The following is a 23,842-nucleotide window of genomic DNA, read 5'->3' as shown; positions in this document are numbered from 1 at the left end:
CTTGCACACGCAGTTTCTGTCACCTGGGACTTTCTCTCCCCCTTTCACACTATAGTTAAGACGTCATTTCCTTTCTAGACACTCTGGCTTTCGAAATTTCTCTCTGGAGAGTAAGAAGTCTGCTCTGACGGCAGAGAGTAAGAAACTCTACCAAAGTATCTATCAAGGTTTATTTTTGATCATCTCCCTTCATAGACAAAATGTTCAAAAGGACAGAAGCTGTGTGTTTGCTCACACATGTCCCCATCTGAGATCAGACTAGACCAAGTAAAAATGAGTAATGGTAGAGTCCTTCATGTCTTTAAGATCATACCTTATTTCGAGTGCTAGGTACTTTTTTTTTCTTTAGGTTTCTAAAGAAGATGTGTGTAAAACAGGTGTGATTTTGTTGTTATTGTTTCGTTTTATGAGACAGGGTTTTTCTGTGTAATAGCCCTGATTATCCTGGAACTCTTATTTGTAGCCCAGATTGGCCTCGAACTCACAGAGATCTACCTGCCTCTGCCTCTCAAGTGCTGGGCTTAAAGACTTGTACCACCATGTCCGGCTGTAATTACATTTCTTTAAAGTTTTCTTTTTCAATATTTCTGGATTTTCTGCAATTAAAACAAAAATGCAAATGAAAACATGAATAAGACACATCTATACTTCCCCAATTTAACAAGATATTTCTTTTCTTTGGGACTAGGTCTCCTGTAGCTCAGAATGGCTTTTAAATGTACTACGTATTACGTAGCTGAAGATGACCTTGAACTCTTAATCTGCTATCTCAGCCTGTGGGCTGGGATGACAGGCCTGAGCTACCACACCCGGCTTAATCAACAGAATTTGCTTTTAAAAAAGAATGCAAAAAATCCTGGTGTTGCTGTTGCATCCTCAAATGACACTCTGGCTTTTTGGTCACTCCAGGATCTGATTCAAAAGTGGCCTTTTTTTGGGGGGGGAGCAAGCTTTTGTTGGGGGGAGACAAGAGGGGGTAGGCTTTTGTGGGAGTAGGCTTTTGTGGCGGAGGATAGGTTTTGGGGGGTAGGCTTTTGTAGGGGAGGGTAGGTTTTGGGGGGTAGGCTTTTGTGGGGGTAGGCTTTTGTGGGGGAGGATATGTTTTGGGGGTAGGCTTTTGTGGGGGGAGGGTAGGTTTGGGGAGTAGGCTTTTGTGGCTCCTTTCCAGTTCTCATCATAGACTTTGTTTTTCTCTGCTTCCCCCTCTCAGCTAAGCTCAGCTTCCTCTGTCATGGTCTGTAAACTTGCCACTGCTGATGAGTCTTTTTATGTGCCATCTGAATGGGCCGGCTCTCGTCTCATTACTTCTTCAGTTCTACCTCCAATCTTAGTAGCAAGAAATTTTTTGTTGTGGCTAACTCATTTAGTAATTTAGCTGTTGGCTCAACTCTACAAACCCAGGGTAAAACGGAATGCTTTCATTTCGTTTTTCCATCATTAAACGGTCTTTTTGTCCCCCCCACCCCCCATGGCATCACTAGCACCAACAGTATCTGACTTGGTAAACGGTGCACTTGGTCATTCAGTCTATCCTTGATCTGGAGATCCCCCTGGCTCAGCTTCTGGAGTGCTGCGATCACAGGTGTCCTGACCTACTGTGTTGGTGTGCACTCTGCGATAGGCTGCTTACATCAACAGACTACTTTGGTCTTTATCTATATGTACTTAAAACGTCATTGACACCCCAGAACTTGTTATCTCTTAAATAAAATCTTATTTAGGTGTCTACTTTGTGACTAAACCCATTACCTAGCCTTTAGTAAGAATGATAGAAAGAATATATAGAGATGATGGTGATAAATTCACCCCGTAAATAAAGTCGTTGGTGTTCATAAACCGTCAAGTCAGTAGGCAAGAAGCCACCAGGACGTGATGGAAAAGATGCTGGCAGAGAGTATATGAGAAATGTTAGAGCTGGCTGAGCGGTTAAGAGCACTGACTGCTCTTCCAGAGGTTCTGCGTTCAATTCCCAGCAACACATGGTGGCTCACAACCATCTGTAATGGGCATCTGATGACAGTGTACCCTTACACATAAAATAAATAGATAAATCTTTAAAAAAAAAAAAGAAAGAAAGTTCTGAGTGCTGTCAATAATTTCAGATTTGGGGTATTTGACGGTCTGATTGTTGAGCCATCAAAAATGTTTTAAGCAGTGTGAGAAAGAAAAGTTGGTGGATTTGGGGTTCAAGAATAAAGCAGGATCAAAACTACAGGAGACGAACTAATAAGTAAGTATTCAAGAAGGAAGAAAAACCAGGATCTTGGGAGAAAACCCAGAAGACACCTAGATCAATGTCCTAGGACACTGAAACGGGTAAAAGGGCAGAGGGGACTGGCACAACTGACCGTGGTAATGCCAATGCTGAGGTGGAAGTAGGAGGCAAAGAGCTAAACAAAAACTGAAAACAGAAACAGAGGTGAGCCCCAAAGACAGACCAACCCCTGAGCCAAAGACTCCAGTAGAAACATGGGTTGGTGGTCAGAATCAGGATGGGAGTAGACACGCAGGCTGTTTCCATGTGCCTGTGTCTGAAGGACGGCAATACACTTTGCATTTTCTGATGGTTTCATTACAGAGCACTGGGATTGGGTTGGGGGGTGGGAATTGTATTTCAAATTTTCCATGGATTTCGGCTGAGGAGTACGGGAAAGTTTATCAGGTCTGGTGGGACAGGTGGCCAGTGTCGTTGGGAAGATTCAGTCAGGAGTGGGAGTTCAAGGTCTAGGGGTCTCCAGAGGAGGCTGGAGGATCGAGGCCCAGGGTGTGCGGGGATGCTCATCGTGCTGTGGCCACAGACCGGGCAACCGTGTCTGTGGGCGACGAGGAGGGCTTCGGCGGCGCGTGGGGCCACTTTCCTCCGACCTCAGGACACTTCAAGAGAACCAAGCGGGATTACGGGGGCGGCTTGTGGAGTCACCTGCGATGGGACACGAGTGGCGTCAGGCCACCGAGGCCCGGGCAGCCGGGGACCTCAGCAACGCCGCCAGCAAGCCGCTCTGCGCGCGCCCCTCCCGCCCCAGAGGGAACCTGTTGCCGGGGAAGGGGTGGGCGGGAGGCGCGGGCGGAGGACTCTCGTGCTCGCTCTATGCGCCACGGCCTCTCACCTCACACACGCTCCGCGCACGCCCCTCCCTGGCCCCGGTCTCGGAGAATCACACACACACCGCTCCGCGCAGCCGGAGCCCGAGGACGGCCACCGGAGCGCCGCTTGTGCTGCTTCCGGGACCGGAGGCGCGGCCCCGCGAAGAGGAGGAGCAGGCCAACATGGCGGCGCGCAGGGCTGGGCCGGCCGGCTGCGCCTGAGCGCCCCACCACCCCAGCTCGGCTCGCGGCGCCCACGCGCGCACCTAACCCTGGCCCGGCGGCCGCGGAGCGCACCGGGCAGGAGCGCAGGGGCTCTCCCGGGCACGGGGCTGGCGCCAAGGCAACGCGGCACGGCCCGCCAGGCCCGGGAGCCGCAGCTTCGCCGCACGCTGGCCAGCGCGGCTTCGAGGCCCGAGCCATGGAATCGGAGGAGGAGCAGCACATGACCACGCTGCTGTGCATGGGCTTCTCGGACCCGGCCACCATCCGCAAGGCCCTGCGCCTTGCCAAGAACGACATCAACGAGGCCGTGGCGCTGCTCACCAACGAGCGGCCCGGCCTCGACTACGGCGGCTACGAGCCCATGGATAGCGGCGGCCCCAGTCCGGGGCCGGGCGGCGGCCCACGGGGCGACGGCGGCGGAGAGGGCAGCGGGCCTTCCCGCGGCGGGAGCACTGGAGGTGGTGGCGGCTTCGATCCCCCACCCGCCTACCACGAGGTGGTGGACGCGGAGGTGAGTGGGGTTGCCCTAACCTCTCCTGAGAGGCCGCCGCGCTGGAGTCCCCTGGACAGGGAGCGTAGCCTGCCCTGCTCGCAGCGGGACTCTTGGGCGGGGGCTGTAATGAAACTCGGGGCACAGAGATAATAGAACACCGGCTCTGGTCAGAGATCGGGGTCACTAGACTAGGGTCATATGGGGAGAAGGTCCTTGGGGGAGGAATATTCCTGTCTGGAGTTATGTATACAGTGCTGAGCTGTGGCAGGGTCTCATAGGCTACCTGCTGAGTCTATGCAGTGGGCAGAAATCCCTGGAAGGGTAGGGAGGAGGGTCCACATTTCCAAATTTGCGTGGCTTGGGAAATGGGAAGGACATGAGTATCAGATGTCAAAACTGAGGTCCCAGTGGACCAGAGTATTTGTGACAGTAGATTTCAGTGAGAGATTGGGATAGGTACCAATTCAGAGTCGGAAATAGTGCTTGTTATAGGCCTGCCAGAGTAGAGGCCTTTGCCAGGTCACACGGGGGGACTACTGGGGTTAGAAGTAGGGTTTAGGTTTTTAAGCCAACCGTTAGAAAGAGGACAGGGTCTAAAATGAGGAAGGGCCTAGACAGGACCAGGAATGGTAGGAATGAATACAAGGTACGGGAGCAGGTTTGGCTGTTTTAATGTCTGGGTTGGGAGGATGGGCTTGACTAAGGTCAGGTATTAGGACAAGTAGTGGAATGGGCAGGAATCGGAGCAAAGGAAGGACCAGACAGCGATGAGATCAGGAATGGCAGGTCGAAGCTGGGACACGGCCTGGATAGGGAGAGTATGGTCACTGAAGAGGAGAAATTAGACGGAGGAAAGGGGTGTAGCCTTAGAGACGTTAACATGGAGGCGGGGGCATAGACTAGAGAGGAGAAGTAAATGGGACTGGAGTCCAGAGAAGGGAGTCTAGTGCGTTCGGCCATAGCGCAGATCTTAAGTAGTGAAACTATGCCTTTTAGTGTTTGGTTTACACTGTGAGCAAAGAACATGGGAGAGGCTGACACGCTTGCCAAAACAAGGAAGAATCACCCAGAGCCATAGTGCTTGTGATTAATTTGCAGGAAAATGGCAGCCCGTGGCAGGATTTTTTGTACTTTTCTTCGGATAGTGTATTTTAGGGTCCAAGATAGCAGCTTGGCTTAGTCTGGCTACAGAACAGCACAGATCTCAAATTAGTAAGTAGGCTTGTGTTTTTAGAGAAATTAATTTGGGCAATTTCTAAGCTGAGACACCTGATTTTTTTCCCCCCTGAGCAGTGTTCTGTGCTGTAACTGTGTTTGCAGCAGTTCTCAGTCTGGTGTTTGACTACATACTCCAGCTAGAAGCCCACTGTTAACCAGTAGCTCAGCTGTGTCCTTCACTGGTAGGGAAAGTAAACGCTGTTGGTCCTCCTTTGGGGATTTTTAAAAATTCTGTATTTTGTTTGAGTTTTTTGAGACAGGGTTTCTCTGTGTCGTCCTGATTGTCCTGAAAGACCAGGCTGACCTCGAACTCAGAGGTTTGCCAGCTTCTCTGTTCCTAGTGCTGGGGTTAAAGGCCTGTGCCACCACCACCTGGTCTTAAATTGATGGTTCTTAAAGTGTGATATCTTAAGAGACCAGCTCCCATCGCTCCTCCCCGTTCTTGTCAGTTTTGGTCTATTTAGAAATCTAGAAGAAAACTATCACTTCTTCTGAACATGTTTATACTCGTCTACACAGCTCAGTGTGTTTTTAGTATGTGAGAGATTTTATTTTCTATTCCTGCTTTTAATCTCCTATGGTTGAAAATCAAAGTAAGTTAAAATGCTTGTGGCACCTCAGCATTAGCTTACTTCCCTTACATTTAAGTTGGAGCAATCTGGAGTGGTTTCTTTTGAACAGCAGACTGAGAAGTCTGCTTTCAAGAAAATCCGTAGAATCTATCTTTTAAAAGAAAGTCTAGCCCTCATTTCCCCTGACATGTGGCTTGGGGCTTCGGGAGGCTGTACTATTACTAAATAGACTTCAAGAGGGCTGATCAGGGTTGTGTTGGTTACTCTATGCTGGCAGGGTACACTCCACCAGGAGTGTGGTAAGAATCTTTTAACAGTTTTAAAAGTCATCACGTATGGCACCCATGAAACTGGGGCTTCTGAAAGGCATGTCAGGCTGTGAGTTAGCTGTTGGTACATTGTACTAATCCTCAGTAAAGTAGTCACTGCATCACCGTTTTAGGTGTGCAGTTAGTAGTAGAACCTACATTCCAATCAGGTCTCTTGCATTGGCATCAAAAGCCAGAGTGCTTTTAGCTTTGTCCATGAATAGTTTTAGGATTAAATTCGTTTGGTCCAGTGTAGATGGCAAGGAAAGGTAAAGAGTTTGGAAAGAGGTGACTCATGAGGCTACTCTCTGAGTCTAGGATGGTGAGTGCTCTATCAGGGCTACATTAGTGGGCAGAATGAAAGCAGAATCTTTTTTTTTTTAAAAAAAAAAAAAAAACACAGACTTTAGAAATTAATTCTTAGTTGAGTTCCCTTGTTTTATAGAAGTGGCCTTTCAGGCCCCAAAGGGAAGTTATCTCTACAGAGGCAGCTAGTAGAATGCTTCCCTTTCATAGGAAAAAGAAACAGTGTGGTAATGAGTCCAAGGGAGACAACTAGAGAACACAGTGACAAGTGCCAGCTAGGTCTGATTTACCCCTAACTCTGAAAGCGAACTGATCTTAAAATACATGCATGTCTGCTTTCTGCATAGGATATCTTATTTTCAGGGTCCTTTAGAATTTTTTTTTTTTTTTTGAGACGAAAAATGAGTTTTTGAGGCAGGGGATACCAGCTTAGTGGTAGAATATGTTTAGTGTACCTGGAGCCCTGGGTTATGTCCTTAGCACATGGATTAAAAAAAATGTGACAGAAAAATGATTTTAAAATGGTTATATTGTATATATGTATTTTGGGACAGCAATGATTCTGTCAATCATAAATATTTCATGCCCTCTCTATCCCATTGGCAGGGGTAGAGTGGCCAAAAGGACAGTTTACATTCTAATGATCTTACTTTCAGGCTCTCGTTTTATATGAAGTGACTTACCAAGGTCATGTAGCTAGAATCAGTTTGGTGATTTGGGGCCCTTCTGTCATTAGAACTTGCTTTAAAAATTAAAAAATTTGAAAAGTTAAAGTTGCATTTCAGTAAGAGCAAAAGGATTGCATTTAGAGAGACCCAGATAGCCCATAAAACACACAGACTATAGAAAACCTTCGTAATGGTCTTCAATTAAGTAAAGGTATTGCCTTGCAAAGGAAGCTGTTTTTTTCTTGCTGGTATTGTTGGATGTGGGTGTAGAAGTGGTTCTTGGTCTTTGGGTCTGGAAGGGACTCTTAAGAATCCTTCTGATTTTGATTTGGAATGAATGGCATTACTCCAGAACTATTCCATGGCACATAGGTAGTCTGTTCTATTATTAAAGAGTGTGATATCTCACAAGTGCTCTAAATTACTTCTCCTGAGCTTTAAAATCCCCACTGTGGGAAGCCTTTACTGTGGCCAAAGCAAACCCTGTGCTCCTTTGGCCACTGCTGAGAGCCGCTCTCCACAGAGCTCTGGAGTTGGTCCTTGTAGTCTTGCCCAGAGAGTCTAGAACTCTGACCAGGTATCCTTGACAGCTTAGAAATTTTAACAATTATGAAGTATACCTTTCCCTTTTAAAGTTTGCCTTTAGTGAATGTTAAAATAAAGGGTTTTGAAAGGAGTTTTACAGTGACTAAAAAAATTAACTTTTCTTAGCTGTCTAGTTCTATTCATTAATATTCTCTGAAATATGATTTCATATTCTGATTAGACAAGTAAGTGTGAATTTCATGTTTTGTTTTTATTGAATGTGACATTCCTTTGGTAGTATTATGTCAGAAGTATTTGCAAGAATTCCTTGCTTTGCTTGGCTTTGTTTTTCAGGTTAAGTTGGTCCTGCCATCTAGTACCTGTAAGACACGTGGGAATTACAGTCACATTGATAGGTAGTTCTTTTCATTTGTTCCACTTCTTTTCCTTACCCAGCTGTAAGTGAGGCTTATAGTAAAATCATTTTTTTTCCTAAAATATATGTCTTAGTATGTTTTAGTATTAATATCAAGTGAGTATACCTTTTAGTTAACAGTGATTTGAATATATGATCTGTAGTTTGCTTTACTATGATTTGATACATTTAAAAAAATCATGTAAAGGTTTGAGGAAAAAAAAATTCTCAGATCAGTTGAAAGTAGATGAAATAAAAATAAAGAGTCTAAGAGGTGACTCAGGAGAGCCTGGGTTTTGAAGTAAACGTTTCTCTGTGGTCACTGTGGAGTTCCTGGAGGAATGTTTGAGTGAGTACATGGAAGGACTGGATTCTCACTTTTTGTTTATGCTCTCATTTTCTTTCAAGATTTTTTCAATTATTTGTTTATTTGTTGGTGTGTGTGTGTCTGTCTGTCTGTCTGTCTATCTATCTGTGTCTGTGTGTTTGTGTCTGAGATTCTGTTTTTTGCCCACACCTTGTTGAGGTAGTCTCTTGATTCTTTTGCTGAACTGAGTACCTCAGGCTGGCTGGCCCATGAGCCTCTGAGAGATTCGCTTGTCTCTGCCTTTGAATCCTGCAGAATTCAAAGATTACAAATGTATATTACCACATCCAGCTTAAAAAAATTTTATTCATTTTTATTTCATGTATGAATTACACATGAAAAAAATTGTCACTTGCCTGTACTTATAGGCATGGCTTGTGTACCTGGTGCCCACAGAGGCCAAAAAAAAGGTACCATATCCCTTGGAATTGGAGTTACAGATGATTGTGAACCACCAGGTGGAAACCAACCCTGGGTCCTCTGCAGGAGTACCAGCTGATTATGTGGGTTCTGGCAATTGAACCCAGCTCATGAGGCTTCTGCTTTATCGATCTGGGTTTTACCTGCTGAGCTGGCTTGCTGACCCTCACTTGCTTTTAGAATATTTGTAATTGGTGTAAGGAACTTCCTTCTGGGTGTCTTGTGCGTTTAGTCTGTTTATCATGGTAGACCGTGACAGAATCATATAGTTTATTAGGTTAGGAATTGAAATCAGTTTCAATATTAGAAGAATAACTATTGTAATACTTTGCATTGTACTGCTTTGATAGTTTGAAGAGAAGATTTCAGGATTTTTTTTCTCCCCTGTTTTTCTGTTTTTGTGTAAAGCCAGGGTCTCTTTATGTAGCTCTGATTGGCCTACAGTTCACTATGTAGACCAGGCTGGCCTCAAACTCATAGAGATCCTCTTGCCTCTGCCTCTTCAGTGCTAGAATTCAAGGCCTGTGCCACCAGGCCTTGTAAGGTTTCAACTTTTAATAGGAAAATATATCAGTGTACTTACATAGTTTTTAGGGTTACTTCTCAAATATTAGTGTGTATGTGTGTGTGTGTGTACACATAAATGCAGGAGCCTGCAAAGAGCAGGCTCTAACACTGCAGGAGCATGGTAGATCCTGTGACAGTGGAGTTACAGTTTCTCTGTAAGAGCAGCGCATAGTTTTAACTGCCAAGCTTCCTTTTCAGCACTGAAAATTTTCAGTTTTAATAAGAAAGCGTCAAAAAAGGCTTAATAGACTCTTTCAAAGCCAGAGGTAAGTTTTCTAGGAAATTTTTCATATTTGGAATACCAAAGAAATGTACTACACTAAAGCACATAGATTTACTCATCTGTGTTTAAGCTTTATTGTTTCATTTATCTGTTTTTTGATTCCTTCATGATATTTTCACAAACAGACACCATTATACTTTGTGCTTCTTTGCTCCCTCACTGCCCTCCTCTTTTCTTCTTGCTGTACCTCACCCTCTACTGCTCATAGAAATAGTTCCCCTTTCTCTTTATTGGAGGTATTTATATGAATGACTTTTTGGTTTTTACTTTTGAGACAGGGTTTCATGTAGCTCAGGCTAGCCTCCAACCCTCTGTGCAGTCTCCTCTTCTAGAGTGCTGAGAGGATAGGCAAAGCTGCCATCCAGCTTGTTTCCCGCCTTGCCTTTATGACAGAGGTATTCTGTTACCTCCTCTTGTTCCTGGCCCTATGTTTAAACATAGTTTTCACATGAAGTGGTTTGTTCTAAGAAGTAGGTACCTTGGACTGTAGTAAGAACTGTCTGTAGTCCCTTAGTTATAGGAGAACGGAAACCTTAAAAGCAGGCTAGTTAAGTTTTTACAGGATAATTTGAAACACCTTTATGTGCATGATAATCCTAAGAGAATGTTTGCATTTATAATGATGTCACAAGCCAAAGGACATTTCAGTGTGCTTTGTTGAAAAGGATTGGAAATATGTAATCTATTTTAACTGAGTTTTGGGTTATGGGCCTGGAGAGATGGCTTAGTGGTTTAGAGCAGTCCTCAGCACTCACATGGTAACTTAAAAACAGCTGTACTTAACTCTACTTCCAGGGCATCTAACACTCTCTTCCTCTCTCTGTGGTCACCAGGGATGCATGTGGTTTAAACACAATCATGCAGACAAAACACACATTTGCATAAAATAAAAATAAATCTTAGTTCAAATCAACACACCCTGCTTTGCACTTAAGATAAAAAATGTGAGCTTCAGCATCCTGCTCCAGCCACCGTTCCGGCTGCTTGCTGCCGTGCCTCCACGCCACCCCAGACTCTCACCTCTGGAACAGTGAGCCCAAATACTGTTCTGTAAGTTGTCTTGGTCATAGTGTTTTTATCAAGAGTCACTAATAACCATGAAATCATGAAGACCTGAGCTTACATTCCTAGAACCCATATGTTTTAGTTAGGGTTTCTCTTACTGTTTTGAAACATCATGACCAAAAGCAACTTGGGAAGGATAGGATTAATTTTACTCACATTCCATACAGCGTTCATCACCATCAAAAGCAGTGAGGGCAGGAACTCCAGCAGGACAGGAACCTGGAGGTCTGGCTTGCTCTTCATGACTTGCTCAGCCTGCTTTCTTAAAGAACTCAGGACCACCTGTCCAGGGATGTCGCCACCCACAATGGGTTGTACCCTCCCACATCAATTACTAATTTTAAAAAAATGCTTTACAGCCAGATCTTATGGAGGTATTTTCTCATTTGAGGTTTTCTCCTTTTAGATAATTCTAGCTTGTTTGAAGTTGACATTAAATTAGCTAGCACATCATGTAAAGTCAGTATGGAAAGCAGAAATAGGCAGATAGATCCCTGAAGCTCACTGGCCGAGTAGGTGAGCTCCAGGGTTAGTGAGAGGCTCTGCCTCATAACATTTGATGGAGGGTAGAGAGTGACTGAGAAAGACACCTGATGTCAACCTCTCTTACGCATTCGTGTGTGTGTGCGCACACACACACACACACACACACACACACATCCATGCATGCATGCAACTTGGACAATTTATGGCTTTTTTTTCTCACCTTCTCCTTTTCCTTTCCTCACTCCATTTGGAGAAAGGGTCCCATGTAGCTGAGGTACTCAGGCAGGCCTCAGACTTGCTCTGTAACTCAGGCTAGCCTTGAATTCTTGATGCTCCTGTTTTTACCTCCCAAGTGCTGAGGTTATAGGTGTGTACCACCATGCCCAGTTTTAATTTTCATTCATTTATTGACCCATTTGAGAAGTTAAAAGCTGTACAACCAACCATGTTTATTTATTGTCTTAAGGTTTTACTGTGTGAGGAGATACCATGACCAAGGCAACTCTTACAAAGGCAAACACTTAATTGGCACAGTTTATAGTTTCAGAGGTTTAGTCTATTATCATCATGTCTGGAAGCTTTCAGGCAGACGTGGCGGTAGATGAGCCAAGAGTTCTAACTCTTAATACCTAGGCAGCAAAGGAGACTATCACACTGGCCCGTAGCTTGTGTATGTAGGACCTCAAAGCCCACCTCCATAGTGACACACTTCCCCTAAAAAGGCTACACTTACTTCAACAAGACTATATCTCCTAATAATACCAATCCCTATTATGGTATGGTATCTATGGGGACCATACCTATTCAAACCACTGAACATATAAATATATGTATGTAATATTTAAAATAAGCTAATAGTAAAATATTTATATACTGTTATCTTCGGTCAATTAGGCTGATTTTTTTGAATTAAATTTTTCTTTGATGAGCCTTTAATGGCCTATAACTTTTATTAAATGTAAATAAACATTAAAACACAGACAAACTTTACTGTCTGCCCATTAAAATGCAAGTAGTTAAAAAGTCTAAAGCACTTAACAGTTTTTAAAGAGACTGTAAAATTACTCAAATGACTTCTGAGGAAAATTAAGTATAAAAAGCTTTTCTTGGTTTTTATCTTACATATATATATATATATATATATATATATATATATATATATATGATATATAGTCTAGGTGATAGCTATGTGTCTCTGTGTGCGTGTGTGAGTGTGACTGTATTAGATTGGCTTACACAGACAGTATAGTCTGTGTAGTACAGCAGTGGCTGTCTCACTGGCGAGGCTGAGAGACTGTAATGCTAGAATAGACTCAGTCTCGCTCTGGCATTGAAGGCTGGTGGAGTCCTGGAGTGCTATTGGTCTTCATTCTGTTTTGGGAGACCCAGGAAGCTGGCTCTGTTACCAGGAAGGAGTGCTGATGGACTCACAGGAGTGAAAGCAAGGGTATACAAAGCAGTTTTCTTCTTCTTGTGCTCTTATCTCTGCTGCCATATATGGAGGCCGTCATCCCCCTTTAGATAGTTCATAACACCTCACAGGCATGCCAAGCAACTTACCTTTAGTTGATTGTAGATCTAGTCAAGTTGACAGTAAGCTGTCACAGGAACTATCTTACAAAAGCTAGAAACATTTGGTTTCCAGTATTTGCTTTGTTGTTATTCCTGACCATAAGAAAACTGTGATTCCATGGGATTTATCCTGCTGAGCCTGAGTGTGGGCAGCATTTTCAGTTTGTCTTCCTGCTCTGCCCACCGCTTTTCTGTGCTTGCCCTCACGTGTCCTTCCCCAGTATCTCAGCATTTTGTTATCCCAATTACTGCTGTATGTTCTGCTTGAGCTCAGTCTGATCTACCAGGCAGCTTTTGAAAGGGCTGGGACTGTATTTTGAAACAGCTATCTTAAGAGGTTTGTTTTAAGGTAAAGAATAGATTAAGGAGGATCACAGGTAGACACTGACAGCACAGTTAGCAGCCTTTCTGTGTTCCTGTGTCCCCTAGCAGTGTTAGACTTGTTAGGTCATTGGAAGGGTCCAGTCTGTCTGCAGTTTTTAGGATTCCAATCACCTGATTCTTTCAGTCCTTTACATACAGTGAATGTCAATTCTTAAAACAGCAGAACAGCTATTACCATTATTTTTATTAAATGGAAAGAGTTCTCTGAATAAAAACTGTAGATGTATATTAGATAGTGGTTTAGATCACATCCAATTGATAAACAACACATATTATACTGAAATATTAGAACAGCAAAATAGTTAATGCCTGTTCACTAAGACTAGCCATTCAGATTGGCCATTTTTTGTCAAGAACTTACTGTGTATGCTAGGCACTGAGGTAGATATTGAGAACAGATATAAGGATGAAGAAATTAGACATAGTCCGTCCCCTTCATTGCTGTAATGGAGACCTGACAAAGGCAGCTTAAAGGAAGAAGGATTTATTTTATCTCAGGATTGGAAAGGACATAGTCTGTCTTGTAAGGAAGGCATGGCAGTGGGGATGACGGCGGGGTGGGGGTGGGGGACCCACAGCTTTTTATCTGAACAAATTAGGAGGCAGAGAAAAGGACAGAGCTGCTTTTCTCCTATTTTTGTTTTCAGCTGCAGACCTCAGCCAGGGACGCTGTTGCCCATATCCAGGCCAGGCTCTCTTTAGTTGCACCACAAACACAGCTATGCTTCCCTTGTGCCCTAGACATTTCTTAATCCAATCAAGTTGACCATAGAATTAACCACCACACTTCTTTATTACAGCCTTGAGCCTAGTAGATTTTTTTTATATTCAAAGTGTAATAAGCTATATTTGATTTTTAGAAGCTGGAGACTTTAAAATTGTGAGATAAGTATGAAGAAATGTAGATTTATAAAGAATTTGGATAGTGCCTTAGAATTTTTTGTGATTATAATTTATCTACAGTGGTATCCATTGCCAGGAATCAAATATTTTAAGAGAAATTTTTTTATTGCCATGTACAGAATTTTATTTACTTATTTGTTGAATGTTTCATATTCATGGGTTGATATTTTCTTTACTGTCTTAAGAATAGTGCCATTTATTTATTTTTTTCTAAAATCATAAATCTAATAAAATAAAGCAGTTTATTTTTTATATAGACAGGACTTATGTAGCCCTGACTGACCTGGAACTTACTGTGTAGAACATGCTGATCTTGAACTCAGAGATCCACCTGCCTCTCTCCCAGAGTGCATGACCATTGCCTAATTGTTGTTTGTTTTGTTTTTCTTAAAGATGGGTTCTCATATTGTGATCCACGTACCTACCTTCCCAGGTGTTAGGTATTAGAGGTATAAGCCATCACATCTGGATAGGAACTAATCTTTGATCTCAAAAGTCCTTGGTAATACAAAGAAGTCGTTTAGAGCTGGATGAATGTTGGTAATATTTGGAAGACTTGCTGGAGAGGCATGGCAGCAGACCTGTGAATGAAAGCCTCTGTAGAGGCCACTTAAAGTGAGGCTCTGGCTTAGTCGTCCTCTTCTGATTTCTGTGGTATGTTTTATGTTGGAATGCTAACCAAAGTAATAATTTGACAATGTTATTTTCATTTTGCATAATTTACTTCTTATGGTTCATGCCTCATTTTGAGATGTTCTGGTGAATTATAGTAGCAACAGATCATTGCTGCTTCAGTCTTACACACACAAACAAGTGTTATTTGTTTATGACAGAATGCTATGTATTTGGTGAGTAGCTAGCACTCAGTTCCTATTGAAGTGATGCAGGCCAAATATATACCTTAGTACCATAAAAACAGTAGTTTACAAAATGTGTGCAGAGAGGCCCACAAGCGTCAGTAGTGGATGGCAAGCAAGTCCTATTTGCTTTTCATCACTCTGAGCTTTATTTGGTTAACATCTAGAACAGGTCTGTAGTAAAGGAATTCTAAGCATTCACTAAGGGTCAAGGGCAGAAATGATGCAACGTTATTTCTTGTTCACCCAGTACATAGTGATTATAATCTGGAGAGAAGTATCAAGGCTACATAACAAGATATTCCTTACAAAACAGAAGACTTCTCCACAGAGCTATTTTCTTCCATTCCTTCCCTTATTCCAGCAAATAAAGTTTCATATTATAACTTTAGAGATTAAAATAGAAGATTTGTCTCAGGGCTGGAAGGAACCATACAGATCTTGGTGTGTCAAATCTTGTCACTTAGCCACAGTGACTTTTGGCTCATTATCACAATCAAGAAAAAAAAAATGTTTTCCTCCTGCCTCTTTGGGTGAATATTGTTTACTTTAAAAAATGTCTTCTCTCTCTCTCTCTTTTTTTTTTTTTTTAAAGACAAGGCCTTGCTCTGTGGTTCAGGCTGACCTCAAGTGTACAATAATCCTCCTGCCTCAGCCTCCCACATATTGGGATTAAAATCTGCACCATCACACTCAACTTTGTATGCTTGAGAGAAGGCCTCTGAAGGCTAGGCTGGCCTTCAGTTTGCAGCAATCCTCCTGCTGTAGCCTCTTGAGTATTAGAGCTGACTGCACAGCCGTGTATTTCTTTGTAACTTGAAGTACTTGACTGTAGGTCATCTTAAATATACCCTTCCTCACAAAGTTTCTGTGTTTAGTCAACATGATTCCCTTTGTTAAATATTGTTCGGGTTAGAAGGTCAAAGTTACTATGGAGCTACCCCCTTCCCTTGCTTCCTTCTTTCTGTCTGTAATTCCTGTGGTGTTGGGGAGGAGGAGGCGGCTAAGTAGTTGCTGTCACTTCCCAAGGTGCTGTGTCAATCTATCACTTAAGCACTCCTGGGCCCTGCCTGAGTGTGTGCAGTCAGCATGGGCACTGAGTACTTGGAAATACGCTGCACGGTCCTGGGCCAGTACGTAGCCTGGCTTACAACTGCTCAGATTTGTCTCCTTCAGTTCTTTTAAACTGCGCTTTTGTTGTCTATATATTAAACATAGAGCGTATCAAAAATACCATCTGGGAGATTGTGTACATTTGTAGTTTTGAAATGAAGCATTTTGAAAGATAACTTGGAACAGTATTAGCATGTTTAAAACATTTGACCTAGATTCAGTATGTTAATAACTGCAGAAATAAAACTGCAAATTAGTGAACTCTTAGAGGATACTTTAGAGAGTCAGCTTTAAACCATGACATCGCATTATGATTCCTTGTCTGTGCAAAAGGCTTTTCTCCTGTCTGACCTCCCTTACCGCCTTCTTTTTCTGCTCTTGCTGGGTTGATTGACTGACCTTAAGAGTTAATCCATGACATTGCTAGTGTTGTTGGTTTGACCCTGCACTTGTCCATTCTCTACAAAGTAGACTTAACAGCCTTGTGGTTGGTGGTAGGTTAGGAACATTCTTATTTCAGCTCCACAAGCCCTGTAAGACCTCAAAGGCTAACATACCCAATGTGCTGTTAATCACTTTATTAATAGTTGTCAGTTAAGGCTTCATCGTGTAACCTTCCATTACATAGCCTCTTATTCCTTCTCCCTGCCCCTTGCTGGAAGTCCCTTCTTGGATTAGAATAGAAACTCTTACATGTTGTGACATTTTCCCCATATATTGATACTATTATTTTTCACTCATACTAAACTGGGAGTGCTTTGAGGACTGGGTAGGTCTTCTGTATTTTCCCTAAGATATAAGGTAGCGTTTAATATTTGAGTTAATAAGTTGAATGAAAGAAGCTGCTCTGGATCTTGCTGTTGTTTGTTTTTATTTTTTGCCATCACTATTTTGAAGTATTTGTTCCATTCATGTGTATCACATAATCCCCTAAAGTTATGTTGCTTAAACATCTATTTTTGGAGACAAGGTCTAGCTGTGTAGTTCTGTCTGTTCTGGAACTCTCTATGTAGACCAAGCTGGTTGTTGAAAACTTTAAACAGTTGCTGAAGGCCATCTAAATCGTGGTGGTGTTACCTGTGCTCTCAGGTGTGTCGGCACTCCTGGGAGACCAGCTCACTGTGGTGGTATTTGGGGATGGAGCTAGAGGCACGGGATCAGCTCTGTCATCTACATTTTGGGAGTCTTTGAGCAGATTCCTGTTAGGGTGTTTTCTTTCCATTACACTTTGTGGAAACGAATGTCTTGAACTCTTGCCAGTATTTTAATAATGAACCAGTTTTGGCCTTAATGCATTAAATTTGATCTTAGGTATTTTGTACCACTTCCTTTGCTTTATGTTTTTCTTTAGCTCATAGAACAGCATTGTACATAGGAAAGAACACACACAATAGATGCTTTAAAAACAATCTTCATTTTTAGAAGGAGTTGAGACTTTAGTAAGGAGATTATTTGCAGAGATTATGATTTCTGGTGAAGAAAGAGAAAACATTCTACTGTACAATTAAACCAGGAGGGCAGAGGATGTGATTCAGTTGGTAGAGTGCTTGCCTAGTCTGAAAGGAGCTCTGGACTAACCCAGGACCACATAAACTCAGCACAGTGGTATGTGCCAGTACTTTCAGCTTGATTTTGGCAATCTCTAAGAGTTTTCTTGACTATCAGAATTCACAGTTTTAATCATCCTTTGTATACAGTTTTTCCAACAAATAAATATCCAGCCTAAAATATCATTTGAGCCAGGGTTAGGAAATTTCCATCAAAAGTAAGACTTTACCCCATGTTTGTTGGTTTGTGTCTTTAATGTTTTATTTTTTGTCAATTTCATACATGTATATAATGCCTTATCTCCTTCTTAGCTATCTTATTCCTATGGAGTCCCTCCTTCCCAACAAGCTCCCTTCTCATTTTCATGTCTTTTGTTTCTTTGTGTGTTTGGCTGCTTTTGTTGTTGGTGTTTGAGATCCATTGATAAGTTAGGATTGTATGAAGCATAGGTGAACATTTATTGGATCAAGGGCATCTTAACTGTGGTTGAATGAACCACATTCATTCATGTGGTTGATGTGGGGAATGAACCCCTATCCCCTAGCAACCAGCAGTTACCAGTGGCTCCTCAGGGAGAGGCAGTACTCATGCGCCCCTCCCCCATTTGTGCTGGAGTGTTGATGGACCCCATCATGGATGGATTGTCAGTGGGTAACATTCAGGAGTGCAGCAGCAGTGCTGTGTCCAGAAGACAGCCCTTTACAGCTGTCTCTCTGTCCTCTGGTCCTGCATTATCTCCACCCACTCTCCGCAATTTTCTTCTCACCAGTCACTTTTTCTCAGCACTTGCCGGGTATGAGTCTGCAGTGGCTGTCACCCACTGTGAAGAGAAGCTTCTCTGACTGGGGTAACACTACACTTCTGGACTTGCAGGCCTGTGTTCTCTCCACACCAGAAACCATAGGGCCTTGCTTTCTCCTTTGTGTTGTACTCACCAGTGTCCTCAGGTCTCACTTTTGCATCATTTTCTTACAAATGAGTTATCTGACAGCTGTAAACATTAAGGCAAATTAGAATGCATTGCTTGAATGAAGATTGAGTCTCTTTCTAAAAGGAATAATATAAAGAAACTTTTAATGGATTTATATTCCTATAAGTGAAATATTTGTGTAAATAACCTCTTAAGGTATATCACTTCACTCTTGTTCATTTGGAATTTGGGTTTTCAGGGCATTTTCTCCTTCCCCCTCCCTATCCCCTCCCAACTCCCATCTCTCTCTCCCTCTCTCCCTCTCTCCTTCTCTCCGTCCCGCCCTCTCCCGCCCCCCCGTCTCTCTCTCTCTCTCTCTTACACACACACACACACACACACACACACACACACACAGAACTGGAGAATTCTTGTTCATAATGGAAAATGATCTTACTCAATGATCACAAAAACTTTTGTAGTTAGAAGCAAAGAAATGAATGGCATGTTTCTCTTACAAGTTAGTAAGTGAAGTTTGGAGAAACATTTTATTGTGCTCAGATAGGTATTAGAATTATTCTGAGATAGGTTTTAATTAAAAATTCATCTGTAAAGAGGGAACAGGCAGTGCCAGAGTGACCTAAGCCCTTGGGTGCTAGACTTGTTTATGCAGACGTTCTGGGGTGTCCTGGAGAGGCTATGTGAGGATCTGGGTATCAGAGTATAGACACTGGAAACTGAATGGACAAGACACATCTCCTTCTGTTGTGTAACATAGCCTGATAGGAGGCACCAGATGCCCAAGTACATGGCTTCAAACAGCTCCTAACTTGATATTAGGAAGATAGGAAATGTGATTTAAATGCGTCACTCTGAATTGCCTGAGTACACAGAGTTCTCTGTGCCCAGGATCCCTTCCCTTCTCTTGATTTTTGCCTAACAGTCCCTCAGTCCGCCATCAAGTATTTATGGAGCATCTTTGTTTCTGTGACTACCTTAGATAGTGCAACAAAAAGACATTCTCTCTGGTGAAACCCTTATATTGTATGTAGTCCAGGGAAGACGCAAATAAATATAGGTAAAACAAAATAGTTTTCAATCAAACAAGATAAATAAGTAGAATATAGAAAGTTGCATGATTTTAAGTACTGCAGGAGAAGGTGGAGGCAGCTAACTAGACTGAGTATGTGGGCATGACAAGGGCAGGGTGCTTTTAAAATAGATTGTTCAGGGCAGGCTTCATGGAGGAGGTCATGTCTGAACAAAGATCTGAAGAAGCTGAAGGCACTACCTGTTGATAGGAGAATTGTGCTCTGTAGAACCTCATAGTAAACACTTAAAGCTAGCGAGCCATAAAGTCTCTGTGTCTCTACTCGGCTCTACTGTTGTCCTGTGAAAGTAACTAGATAAAGGTTTATGCTCCAGTGTAACTTTTATCTAAAAAGCAGTGGGTCGAGCCGTTTGATCTTTCAGTGAAAGGAACACCTCGTGCAGAGACTTGAGGTAAGAACAGGGCCGGAGTGTTTGAAGCACAGCACAGAAGCGAATATTGTTGAGGTTTAATGAAGGAGGGAGGGGGGAGTATCGGGAGGAGGTCAGCTCCTCACCTTTGGGAAGAAAAATGAAGGAGTTGAAGATTTTAAACAAGGAAACATAGTTGAATAGGAAGGATTGGGAGATGCCTGTTGGATATTCAAGTAAGATCAGAAAGGGAGTCGGATTGAGGATTGGAGTCCAGAGAAGGGCTGTACCATAGCCAAAGTGGAAGCCTTCTGCTCAGAAGTGGCACTTAGAGCCACTGGGATGTGCATTATCAACAGGGCAGTATTACTCCACAGGGATGATAGGATGTAAACAACAATTAAGAACAAACCACCAAGATTTCTCAGAGATGTATTCCAAAGCTCAGCATCACCTGACCTTGTCTTACTATTTGGTGTGCAGGTTTTTGGGGAGTGGGGTAATTCAACTTGTAAAAAGGTGTTTAGAGAGGTAATGGTGCAAACAGGATGGGAAGACAGCATTAGATTGGACTCCGAGCACAGGCATTAAGTGTTGGTGTCTTAATCAGGGTTTCTAAGGCTGCAGTGAAATGCCATGACCAAAAAGCAAGTTGGGGAGGAAAGGGTTTATTTGGCATATACTTCCAGATCATAGCCCACCATTTGAGGAAGTCAGGACAGGAATTCAAGCAGGGCAGGAACTGGGAAGCAGGAGCTGATGCAGAGCCCATGGAAGGGTGCTGCTTACTGGTTTGCTCAGCTTACTTTCTTACAGAACCGGGACCACCAGCCCTGGAATGGCACCACCCACAAAGAGCAGGACTCTCTCCCATTGATTACTAATTAAGAAAATACCTTACAGCTGGATCTCATGGAGGCATTTCCTCAACTGAGACTCCTTTCTCTGTGATGCCTCTAACTTGTGTCAAGATGACATACAAAACCAGCCAGAGAAGTGGTCTCAAAACTGGATTCCAAGGTGCTCAGTCTAGACACTGGATGATGAGGAACTAGGCAAGGGCTCTGTCCTAGAACCCAGTAATGGAATGCTTTCAAGGAGGAGCCAGGGAGCAGCAGAGTTAAATATTGCTGATGGATCAGGCCTGATAAGGACGAGTATCTAACCGTAGTATACAATTACAGTGAGGTAGTTTTGTGCTGGGATTTGGCTTATATATAATTTCATGTAATAGGCTGTCTTCAACTGTGATTGCAGGGAATCCCTTTTTTAAAGTGTGTTTTAGTGATGCTAAGTATGTTCATAAGGTTATGAAACAGATCTCTAGAACTTCTTTGTGTTACACAAATCTTATGCTACATACCTGTTGAGATACTTTGCACTCACTAGCCTCTGGCAAACACTATTCTCCTCTATTTCTGTGTTTGATTCCTTTAGATACTACTTACAAGGAGAATCATACAGTGCTAGTCTTCTGTGACTGGCTTAGTTCATTTAGCCTCAAGATTTGTTCATGTAGTATGCTTTTGGGGGGGGTACAACAAATTTTCTTCTTTTTAAAAGCTGAGTGGTTCCCTCATGTTTTTACATAGCACCCTAGAGTAACATGTTCCTTACAAGAAATTAGAATCTCTTATCTAATTGTTTTCTCTAGGCTTCAAAGTCAGAACCTGTTGTGTGTTACTCACAGCTTTCAGAAAATGCTGAATGTTAATGCCATGTAAAAATAGAAGACAGAGGACATTACTTTGTTTGGAAGCATATTGGAAATTTGGAAGAGATGACTCTTGAAGTGGCTTTGTGGGAGTAGACATTTCTTAGGCTGAGAAAGGGCTTTCTAATTGAATGTAGACATTCTGGGTAGAGGGAAGACCATCCCTGATATGCATGCTTTTGTGACAGGACCTTGTGCTACAGGGGCTGGAGCAGAGGGTGGGTGAGTGTTATCATGGGAAAGAGCATGTATCCAGTGCAAGAAATAAGCTTTTCTTCTTAGGTTCCTGTCAGCAACAGAGGTAGGAAATGGAAGAGAATGGTGGGCTCAGTTTTTTGGTGTGTGTGTATTTTGTCTTTTTGTCACAAAGCTAAGACATATCTGGAAAGAGGGAATCTCAACGTGAGGAGTTCTGTCCATCAGACTTCTCTCTAGGCAAGCTTGTGGGGCATTTTATTGATTAATGATTGATATAGGGGAGCTCACCTACTGTGGGAGGTACCACCCCTGGACAGGAGATCCTGGAGTGTATAAAAAGCAGGCTGAGCAAACCACAGGGAGCAAGACAGCGAACAGTATTCCTTCTTGGCCTCTGCTCCAGCTCTTGCTTCCAGCTTCCTACCTTGGCTTCCCTCAATGGACTGTGTAAGCCAAATAAATAAAACCTTTCCTCCCAAGCGCTTTGGTCATGGTTTTATCTCAGTACTAGAGACCCTAAGTAAGACAGGTAAGCAGTTTGTGTAGGGAGAGGGGCATAAGTCTAAGGCATGGCACTTATATAAACGTCGTATCAGTCTAAGCAACATGGGAAGGTCCTCGGCTAAAGCAGTGTTAAAGGACTGTTGAGGAAATTTCTGAGGTCTTACGATGATCAGATGATTAGAAGAATTTCACAAAACTTTCAGAGATTAGGAAGTGTTTTAGTCATTATTCTAGTAGCTGTGAAGAGACACCATAACCAAGGTATAATATAAAAGCATTTAAAAGTTTTGGAGGGTTAGTCCATGACCATGATGGTGGGAAGCATGGTGGAAGGCGCGCAAGCATGCCTAAGGAACAGTAGCTTGAGACCTTGCAGCAGATCTGCAAGATAGCCTGAAACTCATGGCAGAGAGAGAGAGAGAGAGCAGTACTCAGCCTGGCCTGGTCGTTTGAAACACTAAAGTGTCCCCTGTTGACATGCCTTCTCCAACAAGGCCATACCTCCTAATCCTTCCTAAATAATCTACCATCTGGGAACCAAACTTTCACATATATGATCCTGTAGGAGCCATTCTTACTCAGACTACCATAGGAGGGAATGAGGGAGGAAGGAAACAGATTCTAAGCTGAACTATTAGTTCTTCAGATATGGGGCATTTGAAGTGCCTTTAATATACCACGGCTAGTCAGTCCAGCTGAGGGGGAAGTACTTACCAACAGCCTGAAGAGAGGCCAGGCTGCTTTATGTTATGTGCCTGTTGTCTATGTATTAATCCTAGTCCCTCCTTCTCATTGAGGGAAGCTAAGGAACACAGGAAAGGTTCAGGATCTTATTTAAGGTCACAAAGGCAAGTGGTGGTGACAGAATCCACAATTAAAACTACCTAGAAAATGTGTGGAATTACCTAAAAAATGAAATTAAGAACAAATGCCAACTCCATTCTGGATAAGATGATCTCTTATCCAGAATGTTATATTGCATTTTAATTGGTTAAAAAAAATTACTAGTGCTTTGGAAGAGAACACATTTTAATGAGTAATCCTCTCTTGCCCAGATCTTTGTTGTGGACATGTTGTATAAATTCCAGTTTGCTTGTTTGTTTGTGTTTTTTGGTTTGATTTGTTTCTGAGGCAAGGTCTCGCTTTGTATACCAGGATGGCCTGAAACTCATGGCTTAGTCTTCCCAACTGCTGGCACTACAGGTGTGAGCCACCATGTCTAGCTTATTTGCACTTTAAAACTTTTTAAAAATTATTTTATTTTACATGTATGAGTTGTGGGCTGCATGTATGTCTATGGATTACATGCATACCTCATTTCTGTGGAGACCAGAAGAGGGCATCAGATTCCCTGGAGCTGGAGTTGTAGAAGGCTATGAACTTGCCACATGGATGCTGGGGATCAAATCGGGTCCTCTAGAAGAGCAGCCAGCATTCCTAACCACTGAGCCATCCCTTGTCCACTCCTTGTAAAAGCATGTTCCCAGGGTTCAGGAGTGGTGCTTTGGAAACTTTGCCTTTCTACCTGTCCAGGAAGGAACTGGGAAATTCGTTAGGCATGCCTTCCTTAGGTCTAAGGGACCTGGGACTTTCTGTTTTTAATTTGTCTTTATTACATCTGTGTTCTTTCTCTCTCTCCCTCTCCCTCTCCCTCTCCTCCCTCTCCCTCTCCCTCT

The 23,842-nt window shown here is 42.8% G+C and overlaps 1 protein-coding gene across 1 annotated transcript in view; it reads left to right on the top strand.

The window, feature by feature from the left end:
- Nucleotides 1–3,261: 3,261 nt before the first annotated feature.
- The window catches only part of Usp24 (ubiquitin specific peptidase 24), a 126,345-nt gene continuing 105,764 nt past the window's right edge, over nt 3,262–23,842 (top strand). The window contains exon 1 of the mRNA XM_028785408.1: nt 3,262–3,820. Within this exon, the coding sequence (XP_028641241.1) occupies nt 3,506–3,820 (315 nt within the window). The 5' untranslated portion in view covers nt 3,262–3,505. The remainder of the gene's footprint in view (nt 3,821–23,842) is intronic.

This window comes from Grammomys surdaster, unplaced genomic scaffold (assembly GCF_004785775.1).
Source record: "Grammomys surdaster isolate TR1022 unplaced genomic scaffold, NIH_TR_1.0 100, whole genome shotgun sequence".
Lineage (NCBI taxonomy): Eukaryota > Metazoa > Chordata > Mammalia > Rodentia > Muridae > Grammomys > Grammomys surdaster.
Note: the sequence above shows the minus strand (reverse complement) of the source record. Positions and strands in the feature narration are given on the sequence as shown.